The 13,349-nt window shown below is 49.4% G+C and overlaps 1 protein-coding gene across 1 annotated transcript in view; it reads left to right on the top strand.

The window, feature by feature from the left end:
• The window catches only part of LOC126534010 (uncharacterized), an 85,956-nt gene that overhangs the window by 66,328 nt on the left and 6,279 nt on the right, over positions 1-13,349 (top strand). Inside the window, exon 4 of the mRNA XM_050181222.2 lies at positions 9,622-9,751. Coding sequence (XP_050037179.2) covers positions 9,622-9,751 — 130 coding nt within the window. The remainder of the gene's footprint in view (positions 1-9,621; positions 9,752-13,349) is intronic.

Raw genomic sequence — 13,349 nt, forward strand, 5'->3', positions numbered from 1 at the left:
TGTGCTTTTCGTAGTTTATTTCTCGTCGACACGTGGTTGCGTCAGGTTGCAGGGACGCGTTCTAGATGCGTTCCATGAATTGGGCTGGAAGCTCTCTTCTCAACTATGTCACGTAGACTGTCTCCGAAGCTGGCCGGAATCGGAACACACACCCTGTGTGCGATGATGAGTCACAGTCCACCTTCCGGTTGATATATGCGCAGCTTTTGCAGCTCAAACACCTGGTTCACACCTGCAGAACGTGCTACGTCACTTCACGTTGGCGAGCCGCACGCGGTATGCGGAAAGCATGGAGGATTACGAAATCAGTCTCGACTGGTGGTTATACGTTCAGAGATTGCATTCTTCGCATACGTTCAGAGAGTGCGTTTCTTCGAAAGAGAGAAAAAGAAAGACGACTCGTTTACGGAGAAAATGAAACCCGAACCCTTTTATCTCGTGCCTGAAGCTTAAGTTCTTCACAAAGGCTCCGAGTGTGCGCTAAATAAAATAAAAAAACAATAAATAAAAAGACGCCATGCCGATGACATTACCTTGACGTCACCAAATACACTATGTTGGAACACATTTGCGTCGTTTTCGGTGCACACAAAGTTGGCATAAATTGTCACCTTAAGTGCTCACCTATGTTTAAATGGAAATCAGCTTTTTTTTTTTTTACTTGCAGTCGACTACACCCTACCATATTGTTCCACGACATCACTGACGTCACTAGAAGTTGGTGCGGTAGTGTCACTGCAACGTCGCCACACGTCTCATCTTTCCGCCCTTGCAGCCGTAGCAAGCTTCCGCTCGCCGTCAAAGCTGTTCTATATTCGCGATACGGGACTCGCGTAATGCCGGCAACCCAGCGCCGCTGTAGTGGCCAGAGGCGGCTTATTGCGGAAGATGGACACCGGCCGGCTCTAGCCGCCGGTCAGGTGCCCTATCGCGCGTCTCCGTGTTTCGCGCAGTTTCTGCAGCGTTCCTTTCTCTGCTATTGAACGTGCCAACCTACTGCTGCGAGCCGCCGTTCGAGCAGTACTTCTACGCGGACAGTCCCTGTTTAACAAGCCGACTTCGCCCGTGAGCTCGGTTGCTTCGTTGTAGCTCCGACTGTTCGGATCAAGTGCAGCGCTGCTTCGATTCACCACTCATTGTACTTGAAAGAACGCTTACAGTGCGCCAATGGATAGTTGCCCATTTTTCGCGAGCATGAGCACAGTGCTGTGAGCCGCGTCACTCGCCCTCTATACAGGTACTGTGTCTCAGCTAACGTTAGCCAAGCTCTTCAAAGAAAAAAAAAAGAACACGGTGTGAGACACGATTTCAAACGTACAATGTTCGGTTGTCTCACGTCCGGCGACCGATTGCCGTAGATTTTATAATTGAATCTTGCACCGGTGTTCTTTCAATTTTGTTTTCTTCGAACAGCTGGGGGACGTTAGCTGGGAAACACTGTGTAGCCGCGTATAGCGATAGTAGTCACATTTCTTTAGCCAAATGTGAGATGTCGCACAACGGTGGCAGCGACAAGCTGTCCCGACCGTGTGGATACTCTGTAGTGTTTGCAAGGTCATGCTTACGCAGTATGCCGCGCTGCCTAATTTGCTTCGCTCTTTTTCGTGTGGTTTAATTGCTTAGGTAGATTTTGACCTGGTAAGGCTCGACAAACAAGTGGTATCTCGTGCAATCGAGGCTTCTTTCCGCCGCCTATATCACTTTGCAGTCAACGGCACCTTCGCCGTGAACCCGTGGGAGCGCGAAGACATTCCTTCGATCCCGTGGCGGGGGAGCCAAGCAGCGTTCGTAGTAAGGCCATGTTATTCGGCGAACACGCCACCTGTGTGTATGCGAGAATACCGTATATCATGTCATCTATTAGAACTTACAGCGGAAGGTGCGCGTCCCACAAACTTTCCACGCGTCCGCACGCACATCGATTTTTCACGGTCGGGGCGGGAACCGAATGTGCAGAGAGAGTTGTCGACATTATGCAAACTGTCTATTGCAGAATTTCACGTTATCCTAGCTTAACTATGAATATACTCCCTATAGCTTTGTCAGTTCACCTAGCAATCTCTTTGCCCAACGTTCCTTTTTTTTTTTTCATCTTTAACATCTTCGTCGTCACGTTCTTCGGTCTTAGTTATGTTGCCCTTGTGCCCTTGTTCTTCGCTGTGGCTCCCTTCAACTGTTTGCTGTTCGCTGAACAAAGACTGCTCTTTACCCTATTCCAGTGCCGCGCTCGAGACGCCTTTGGATTCGTAATGGAGTGCTACGTATAGGTCACTTTGGTAGGATCGATTCGGGCCTATCCATTGCACGCTTCTGTAAGGGAGAAAAAAGTACAGCTCGAAGAGAACACTTGTTTTCTACTGTTCACGGTCGTCCCGTTAGTGCGCCTCGACAACGAATGGCCCTGGTTGTAGCAGCTATGCGGGCATTCTGGACCGCGAACAAAAGACCGTCGCAGTTGTGTCTGCGGCGATAACAGAGGCAGGGCTGGGAACGCGATCGCAATAAAAAGAAAAGAAAAATACATAATTCATTCTCGGCACTGCACGCCTTCTATATCGGGAAGGCTGCCCGTGACACGGTATAGCATTGCGCCTCTGCCGCTCTAAATTTGGAAGCGCCATAAACCGGTGCGCGGTCTTTTTCGCGAGCCTCATTGGCGGAAGAGCAGCGCGGATGTTTGATCTTGCTTTTGCCGCGTAACCCGGTGATCGAGAGAGCTGTAGGCGTTGCTAGGTGGGGTCGTCTCCTTCCCTCGATACGCCTCCTTTCCCCCCTTTTAGTTGTCATCCTCTGCCGTCCCCCTTCGTTTCAGTGTGGTCGGTTCCCGTCCATTACGCTTTCACTGGTGATCGCTAATGGGCTCATCGTGCTTGGTAAGGGCGGGGACTGCAGCCGGAATTTTCATTGTTCCGAGCTTTTGTTCCGGGCTTTTGTTAGCACGGCGACCTGATCACGGCTGTCAAAAAAGTTTGTTCGAGACCGAGTGCACCGGATAGTCGGTAGCGCCACTTTGAGTCAGTTCTGGGTGTTAAAGAAAACGTATTGCTGATGGAACTGGCTCGATAGAAATGGTGGGTGTGTGCTTGAGACCATAGCGGCGATGTTGTAGCGATGCCTTTCCTTAAGCTGTCCCTTTTCACATTTATCGCGCTTGATAACGCGGGCGGAGCCCGCGCTATCAAAGCTATCAGCCGGCCACGAACGGTCGGTGATGTATAAGAGTGGCACGTAGAATCGACCGGAAGGTATCGCTATAAAATTGCTTCCCCAGTAACCCATTAGATCGAGGTGAGCTTTCTGTTGGCCCATCCATCCCGCTTCGCTTCGACACCACAGCGTTTGATGGTGATATATGGTGTTTTGTAGTGATGGACAAAGAGCACCACAAAACACGCACAGCCTTTACCAGTTCCTTGCGACAGTGTACGCCGACAGGTTGCGAAGTTTGCGAAGAAACAACGGTTGGCCGCGATGGCTGCATCTGTTGTCCCAATTGAACGACGAGAAGTATCTTGTTTCCTCGAAAACAAATTGTCTTGTTGGCTAAAGAACAGCGCTTGTTGCTAGACTCACAAAACGTTGCAGGCTTAATCCGCTATCTTCGACCGCGAGTGTCCGGATCTTCATTATCGTATCCGGAAAAATTTTCCGCCCGTCTGTGCGGGTCTTCCTCGAGACCCTGTCTCGAGGTATCCGTGATTTGTGATGCGGCCTTCGCGTAAAATGCCGATATTTGCTGTCGTGTGTATTGCATTCAAGAATTGGGCCCTCCCTTCTTCTAAAGTTTTCCTTTGAGGCCGTGTTAGTGGCGTTGAATCTCCCTCGGTGTTCCTTTCTCTCTCTCTCTCTCTCTCTCAATGGTTGATGGAATGATGATCTCTCGTGATGATGATCTCCAGGGTGTACACCGTGGCGCAGCAACGCTGTCGCTTCGCGAGTGTACACTCGACCTGACGTCGGTTAAGGCCGCTGCGATTCTCTCCGTTTGTGTTTCTCAGCATTTCGAAATAAAGAGAGCCCTCGACTCGGCGCCTCCTCGAGCGCGTTCGTCTCGCGTGACCGTGGAGCCGCGTATTTCGCGCGTGTACGCTGGTCGGGCGCCAGCTCGAATGCACGCAGACGATGTGACGCTATACCCAGGGGCGCAATTCTATTCACTCGCCGCGCACTGCTGGTCGGCCGGGTCTCAAGCCCGCGGCCAGCTCTGGTCACGCTCACGTGGTCCCTCCACTTCGACCAATGAGGAAGCAGCGGAGGTTGGTTTATAAGGCGCGGCATGCAGCGCCAAGCGCTTCGAGGAAAGCGCGCGCGTGCTCTGCCCCCGCGCTGCATATCTGATCGCGCAGCGCGCACAGCTGCGGCCTTTCTGCGTATCGCGTTGCGGGCTTTCGAAACGGCGCCCCGGCGATTCGATGAGAGTGCTTGCCCGCCGTGACAGCGCGTGTGCGCGCGTTTTGGTATGCACGCCGCAAACAACACACGCGCGAGGCATGAGCTTCATTGGGCCCTCTTCGCGAGCGCGATTGTGTTTGCCGTATAGCATGCAGCCCTTACGTGACCGGGTTGGTGAAAATGCGCGTGCGACATCGGGCGCCCGCGCGCTCTTAAAATGGCGGGCGCCTTAGGGAGCCAGGGTCACTGCACCAACAGTGTTTCTCTGAGGTGATATCCGCGGCTGCTGTTACTGAACTCGGCTGTTGGAAGCAAATGATTCACTTCACACTTTTTCGTCAGCTGTTGGGCAGTTCTTGAACGAGTTCGCTGTTTATTTTTAAGACAAACAGGTTTCCTTGGCTGCCTCGCCCGTTTTCGTGGTCGTCGGAGGTGGTTGTGCTCGTGCCCCCGATGCAAACGCAGTCGATGCTAAGGACGCGTCCTCTAGCGCAACCCAGTTGTGGGGCACCTTCGTTGCCGAACGCTAACTATAGCTACTATAACCACAACACTTTAAGCCACTGCGACTATTGGACGCAGAGAAGCGTCATCTGTGGAAATTATCTGTGTCTTTCCTTTTCCCTGTTCCGCTGCTTCCCGCTCTTCTACTTTGTCACTAGAAAAACATGTATAGTAAACCTAAGCGTCTACTTGCCCAAGAACAAGGACATTCGTGTATTTGGATACAATTGCACTCTATAAGGAAGCCCTGGTGGTCAAAATTAATCGCCCACTACGGCGTGTCTCATATTCTGATCGTGGCTTTGGCACGTAAAAGCCCATAATTTATTTTTAACAAGGCTCTGTTAACGCTTAACACAGGCGCGACAAGTTGTCGATGTAGTAAGCGTGATTCTCCTTCTGTTTGCTTTACAATAACGCGCAGTTAATCGAGGACCTGATGTTTCGAACAGCTCCTAAATATAAGAGAGAGGTCTGCGCTCTCTCACGCGCATGACGCCACATGGGAGTGCGCGGGGGCGGCCGACTGCAGATCAAGCTTTGTAATAAAAAGACGATCGTGCTAAGTGTGGCCCGGATCTCAGAAGCTAACGGGATGTTAGTTTAAATATCGATATGGATGTTGGCAGGGTGTCGGAACAGCACCGAAACTCAACAAAATACCGGCGCAGAACCTTTATTTTCAGCTGAACCGGTACCGAACCGATCTTTTTTTCTGCCATCTTGGAACCAAACACGAAACGGAGCTTTTTTCGCAGTGACCGTTACGAACCGGTTTGACCACAAGCCCAGCCAGGGGTCGCTGTCGTCGAAATTCTACTGCAGACGACGCCTGTAACTCTTGCGTCAGTTCGACTCAATGCGCGGCGCGTTAACAGTCATGTGACTCGCCACGGTGATCGCACTGGCTCGCTGAACTGCACGCGTGTTCGGCTCAACTGTGCACTGTGCGCAGGGTCTGCGCTCACTGTCTAGAGAGACCGTCGCTGCACTGCGTCGTGGTGGAGGATGCTGCCTGTGCCCTGGGCACAGCTACCGTGTTCGGCAGCACTGGCGAACTGAATGGGCTGTCCGACATGCGTGTTGCACTTTGTACTGTAATTTCGTTGACTGCTGTTACTTCTGCAGCACGATTGTGGCTTGGCGGAAATTTTATTCCACGGCAAAGCGCAGGCGGCGACAACCTAATGGATGGAGAGGGAGAGCGGACTTCGTTTCGTGGCGCTCGTGTTATTATTCGCGAATTTTTTGTCATCGCAGGCTCTCTCTACGGCGTTGAAATGTCGTTGAGTTTAGCTTGCGAAGCACTTCGTGCGCGCACTTCGAAAGAAAGCCCGGATGGAACGCACGTGTCGTAATCGAATGCGAGAAAAATGTCCGAAATCTCGACTCGCGCCGCTAAAGAACGTGATTGGTAGAAAATGAGCTCTCGAGAAGATGTGGTCTCTCTTATTCCATCTTGTTACCCTGCTCAGTTTTTTAGCTATGAACGTGCATACACAACTAGCCTAGCAGTGCGTTTTACTAAAGATGTCATGCAATGTTTACCAAGTTCTGCTCACTGTCCGCACTACGTACTTTTACAGCGATACTGTTAGTGCGATTTTACAAGCGCCTGGGAACGTTATATGTATGTTTTAACGGTGCCCTGCAATAAGTACATCACTCACCAAGCCTAAATTTAGAGGGAATGGGAAGAGGAAACGTTAGGGGTTAAATGAAAATCCATAAGTCCTCGTTTTCTACCTGTTTAGACGTATTAATTATACAAGACCCTCGCACAGATTCCCCTCTGCCTTCGGAGAACCAAAATCTGCAGCAATTCTATATTGAGAGCGCATAGGAGTCATGTTATGCATGACATGAAGTTTGAACTGTGCAGGTTATCTGCAGCCTTTGCAGTTTATTACTTAGACAAGCGTGTTTTGTGAACCACGTAGGAAATTTGCCCAGTGTCCTGAACAAAGTGACGTGGCACAAAATTACAATTTCAAGGGTCCAATGGGTGATATGTGGGCAAAGTTTCAAGAGCGCCAGTTGACTACCGGTTTTCGCAAACTTCCTTGGGCAATGTTAATCGCTATATTTCCCAGCCGACCGAAAGAACTCTACGTGACACCGACTTCACAGTCAGTGGACATAGAGACCGTGTTAACGGGAACTTGTGGGCAAAGTTCAATCTTTCGGGGCTTATGAGTTTTGTCAATAAATAATGAACGCTGTTTTCTTCATAATTTGATGCAAGATTCAGAGCAGGTTTCCACCTACGTGTACCAAACAAGCCACCTTGTTTCGTATAGATTACGGAATTTTCCGTAAATGATCCAGATGAATCATTTGTAATTTTGTAATTGTAATTTTGTAAACTGTAATTAAACAGGTGTGGATAATTTTCAGCCTTTAAAAAAAAACATGATTGAGCAAGTAATGCAAAACTTTGCACATCTGTACATACGTTTACCAGTGTTCCTAGAGCACGGTTCGTCACGCTGAGCTCACATTCGTTTAAAAAAAAAAGAGGGGGGGGGGGGCATGTTAATTCTTATCGTGGACGGAAGGTTAACGTTTCTGGCCTAGTTGTGAGCACTGCAAATAATCATTGAGCCCTCGCTCTCCTCCCATTCTGGTGCGTTACATAGGGCACCCGCAGATTTCTCGGTGAAATAAACGAGTTACTTCGTTTACATTTCGTAGAAATAGCCGTCAGGTTATGGATGGGGGGGGGGGGGGGGGGGGACGTGTAGGCACAGTTCGAAGTGTGTGGATGCATTGCTGCCTTTGTGTTAAATTGCTTATGGAAGCGCTCCAGAACGACATAAGTGCGTTTTAAGAATCGCCGTAGAATTTAGCCAGCGGTACTGGAAGACCAAGAGCCAGCTAAGTCATATTTGGTGATAATGGACGGCGGTTATGGCTGATGTGTTAAATGTGCGTAGGCGAAGCATAAGACTTTCGCTTCTCTGAATATTGAACTGTGGTTCTGCAAAATCGGACAAACTTTGCTTTTTCCTTTCCTTTTTTTTTTTTGGCATCCTGAATTTTAAATTATTTTTGTGCAAAATATTCCTTGCATTATCGCGGTAGCTACGCACCTTACTTAAAATACTATACGTGTCTCGAGCGCTTTCACTACGTTTATTAACTGCAAATTTATGGATTCAGAAAGTATTAGTAAGGTTGTTTTAGTTATGACTGCTCACTTCAGGGAAATTATATTACGCGTTCTCTTATAACTGGGTGCTTTCATTTACTTTTACAAAATTTCCACGCATTGATTGTTCACCTAAATTTTAGATAAGGTATATTATTTTTTTTTTTTTTTTACAATGCAATGTGGACAACGAGCGTGAGCAGCTTTAGCGAAGCACTGTTAAAAAGTTTTTGTGTGTTGCGTATTTTTCTGTATCGGATAGCTGCGGCCTCCGCAGCGGCACTAGGGTGCCAGAATTCCTCGAACGCTTAAGAAATCACTAATTACACCTTCTATTAATACGACCTGTTAAAAACTCGCAATAAATTAAGCGTGGCAACTTTGCGTAAGGTTTGTTTGCAAGGGCTCCTTTACACGTCATGAAAATTGCATTGGAAAAAAACTTATAGCCTCACAGGGCGCCAGGAAGCCCTTTGAATCTGCAAATCTGACATGCCTATATACAGTTGTGCTTGACATATCATTTTTTGGTATATTTTTTGAGCTAATGCCCACGAAAACGGAAACTGTTCGCAGTATAGTTCTATTCCAAGCGAAATCCATTGTCTCTCAAAGTGTACCGCCGGTCCTTGCGAGAAACCAGCGGCACCTGAATGTACTTCTTTTTATTCGAACCCCAACAAATCGTTTCACAAAGCTTCGGGCCGGTTTCAACCATTATAGCTGTACCTTAACCGAACCGAAGTGTGCGAACCCGAACGGAACCAGAAAAAAGTTTCGGTGCGACATCCTAGTTCTTGGTGACGTTTGCTTTACGTCGCAGCACGTGACCCTGCGTGCCTTCAGAAAGTACGCAGGTCTTCCCGCGTTATCTGAGGGGTGTCGGTTGCTTCCCTTTGCTTCCGTACTTTGCGCCGCTTTGCTTCTGATGGCCTGAATATTTTTCCTTGTGGGGATCTGGCTGCATCTTTCTCAGCGCTACCTCGTCGCCTGCCACGTATAACGTAAATATTCATTGCCTCTCTGGAGGTGCTAGCCGCCACCTGTTGCAGTTATTGTATCTTCGCGTGTAATGATAAAGTGACCGCCGTTGATAAAGGCAAGGTATGAAGCGATGCCGTAGGGGCAGCTACATTTAAATTCGAATCGTGTAGTTTAAGTCGCACTATGCAGGCTTGGCACTGGTCGCTTTCCTTTAAGGCACTGACATACATTGCGAAACGAGGAGAGGCCAAAGCAACAAGGAGGTCTACGAGGCATGCCGTAGCGACGTACCCCGGATTAATTTCGACCGCCTTGGTTTCCTGAACGTGCACCTAAGTCTAAGTACGCGTGCGTAGTTTGTATTTTGCCCCCACCAAAATGGCGACGACCCGGCCGGGAATCGAACCGTCTACCTCGTCCTCAGCACAGCGACTCCATATAGCGACGGAGCCACTGGTGCGGGATTCATACGCTTCAGTTGGAGCGCGAACACTGACGCGTGCATTTTCGTTTTTCCTTGCCGTTTTGAACGAGGAGGCGTCTCGTTCCGTGAGAATGACGCTGCGTTTTGCCGGTCCTTCCCTGCGCAGATAATCTACGTGGTCCGGAATCCAAAGGACAACGCGGTGTCCTACTACCACCATCACAAGATGAGCACGTTCCTCGGCAACTTCAAGGGTTCCTGGGATGAGTTCCTCAACCACTACATGTCCGGACACGGTGAGAAAGAAGCTTCTCGCGTACAGCGCGCAGTCGCGGTGATAACTTCGCGTGCGACCCCGTGTGGTGAATTGTGTAAAAATTGAGGGCCGCACTGCAGCCTGTCAATTTAACCACACGTATACTCATCATTTCTCACTTTCTCCTTTCGTGAGTTAGTTGGTTGGCTAGTTAGTTAGTTAGTTAGTTAGTTAGTTAGTTAGTTAGTTAGTTAGTTAGTTAGTTAGTTAGTTAGTTAGTTAGTTAGTTAGTTAGTTAGTTAGCGAGCGAGCGAAAGTGCCTTCGTGCGCTGTCTTAAAAGCAGCTCGGCAGGTGTCGCCGTACGCCTTACAGAAAGTGTTAAGCGTTGTATGCCTCTCAACTTTGTACTTACGGGCAATCCGCTGCTCATTGCAGTCAACGCGGCACGCTTCGAGTCGTGACAGACGGCAAGAGAGCATGCAGGCCGTAGATATGAGGCCTCTGGAGGGAAGCTCTGGGTGGAGGTTGGGTGAGACAGCACGGATGATGCAAGATGTAAAGACGGGTGGCGACGCCTCTCTCATCTTCCCGCAGCAGTTTGCCGTGACGTCATGCGTTTCGACCGCATCATGCGCGGGGTCAATTGATTGTTTATCGGCGAAGAAGGGCTACATCGCATTGTGAGAGAACCAGAGACTCGGCTTAGCAAGAAAGGTTGAGAACACTTTGGGCGCCAAGACTGCCAAAATAGAAGAGCTCACATCACGCCCGTGTGCCAGCGCTGAGAGCTTCAATGGCGAAATTTTGGTTATAGAGTGAAGTTCGCCGTTGAATTTGCTCCTCCAGAAATAAACTTTACTTTTGGTTCCGCCGAATGAACCTGAAACAAATTTTACGAAGCATATTTTACCAGCCTAAACGGATCGACTTCAGTATTCGGGTAATCATGTTATTGGAGCGTGGCTTGAAAATGTCTTCTCCGTTCAATTTTAATCACTTGCAACGTCCGTTCATCAAAAGTACTCGAGATTTGTTTCTACTGGATCAGTGCGACCTTGGAACCATTGCAATTGTACCCCGTGGTAGGGGCCGTATGGACGGCTATATATAGGGCGTACCTCTTAACGTTAGCGAAACTGTTCAGCGAAAACAATTAATAAACAAAGGACAGCATGCAAGATAATATTTCAAGACGTATGGCTTATCTCACGCCGTGTTCTTTTAATCTTTCTTTTTTCGTTGAATAGCTTTGCTGCCGTCGGCTGGGACACACGCTATATAGACGAACACGGCTAACGCGCTGTACGCAAAGCGATTATCGAACGTGGATGCTTGCTTCGCTTCGTCGAGCGCGCGGTCGTGGGCGCTTCCATTTGTCGGGTGCGTAATGTTCCGGGGCAGCTTTCGAAAATTTTGCACGCTAGCATATCGATGCCAATGTCCGTTTTCGCATTCGCTCACGCAGAGTGAGCTCGAGGGGCCTTTCCGGTTGCGTTTCCACGGCGAACGCCTGCACGTCTCGACAGACGACGGTGACGTTTGTTTCGGACGGCGCCTTTCCATTATGCTCTTTTTGTCCGCTGCGGTATCGACGTTGGGCCGGCCGATTTCTCGTCGGCCAGCCCTCTTCGGGCCCGAGTCGATCGGGCAAGCGGCCGTACTTGGCCTTGTTTTGTTTTACCGGTTATGTTTACGGACGCGCAGTGTCGTGAGTTATTCAGACGCGCCGCTCTCATTGGAATGACGGCGGTTGTGCGCGCGCGCGATTTTGCATCGCGAGCGGCGAGTTGCGTTTTGCCGCAGTGGCAGCTGGGTGAGGTCGATGCACGTGCTCCCATTTGTAGGCGCGTGATGGACTGCTTCGACGCTTTGTTCCAACGAGCAAGCTGAATAAAGTATGTGTGTATGGCCCGGCTCATTTTTCTTTTTCTCTGTCTCTCTCTGCCCGAGGCGGCACTATTATTTTTCCCCTGTCGCTGCGCGCGTCTTTTCCACTATAGCATTTGCGACTTGGAGCATCACAAAGCAGCACTGCCGACTGCAAATATTTAAACGCTGTGCTACCATGATGGAAATAAATTGTAATGATGGTTGGATGTCAGGGCTAATGGCGACGTATCACGTATGCATATATAGTGCCGTAATACACCTGCTCCAACTGCTTCGAATGTTTGCTCTGCAAGCGAATACAGCAACACGCGGCTCGTTCTTCGTTCCCACTGGATTCGATTTCTGTGTCTAGAGATTTCGAATTCGGTGCAGTTCGTTTCGACGAACTTTCGCCTTGACGCTGCTTGCTTGGTTGTCGTCCGCGCCGAGAGGCTTCTGCACGAGCGTTGGCGCTTAGATGTAAACATTTATGGCAGTTGTGCGTCATAGCTTCCTTCATATATTGCGGTACAGCACTCTGGGTACGGCAAGCGTACACGCAATGAGAGAGACGTATCTGAAAAAACAAAAGCAAGAAAAGCGATACATTACGCGACACAAGCGCTGGCTACAGCCACGTTAATAACAGCAGCGACGCGTTTGTTTTCGTCTAGTCTCGTGCAGATTGCGTCTTTTGTTGCCATAGCAGTTATTGAGACACTGGAGGCGCGTGCGCGCCGTCGGCGTTGTCGCGTGTTCCCTATAGATGGCTCGCAATGACGTCATCGTAGCTGCCATGCTGGCGCACCGGCAGAGTGAGAAGCTGGGTCCGTGACGGGACGTGAAAACTATCAGTAGACGGCGCATGCGCTCCGCGCCCGCGTAGGCACTGGAGGGTCTCCGGAGCCGTGGAGTGCGTTTGGATGCAGAAAGGACGAAGCGACGTGGACGCGGCGTCAAAGTTCCGGCCAGCAAAAAAAAAAAAAAAAAAATTGGCTGGGGCTTAGCTATGGTTAAGCCTGCATATCTCGAAGCGAGAAGGTTCGGTGATGCTTATGGTTTAGCTTATGGTTATGCTTTGTGATTTAGACTATGGATATGCTTACGATTTAACTTATGGGTATGCTTATAGTGGTTTAAGTTATAGATATGCTTATGGTTTAGCTCATAGTTATGCTTTATGATTTAGCCTATGGTTATACTTACGGTTTCACTTATGGATATCTTTTGGTTAGCTTATGGTTATGCTATACGTGTGCCTTGTGTAGTTATGCAAATTGCTTATCAATGATATATATCATAGGTTATGCAGGATTATTAAACTTCTTTATTCAACATTGTTGGGCACATTGTCTTGCGATTTCTGTACAGCCAATAAACACAGCTCTCTGTATCGGCAGTATCACTCTCTTCTCCTTCCATGTTGAATGCGCACGCCTATTCTCTCGCAAGCGGTTATATAGTCGGCCTCCGCGATAAACACGCGCTTGCGGCTAACGTCAAACGATGACGCATAGCGCGCGGCAGTGGCCACCTGCGCCAAGTCGGAACACGCTTACGAAGCCAATTCCGACATACGCTGGCTCGCGCGAAGCGCGGTGTTGACTAGCGTAGTAAAGCTTTTCGCTTCAATAAGCACGCTAACGTTGCTGCTGGACACCTGCTGTGTGTGCACTGCTGCGGAACGGGGCGCGCAGTTAACGCGCCAAGCTGTCGGATAGCTCACTGCAGGCGCCGGCAATTAAACGCGCTCTGATCTCGCGCATCG

This window comes from Dermacentor andersoni, chromosome 7 (genome assembly GCF_023375885.2).
Source record: "Dermacentor andersoni chromosome 7, qqDerAnde1_hic_scaffold, whole genome shotgun sequence".
NCBI classification, from domain to species: Eukaryota; Metazoa; Arthropoda; class Arachnida; order Ixodida; family Ixodidae; genus Dermacentor; species Dermacentor andersoni.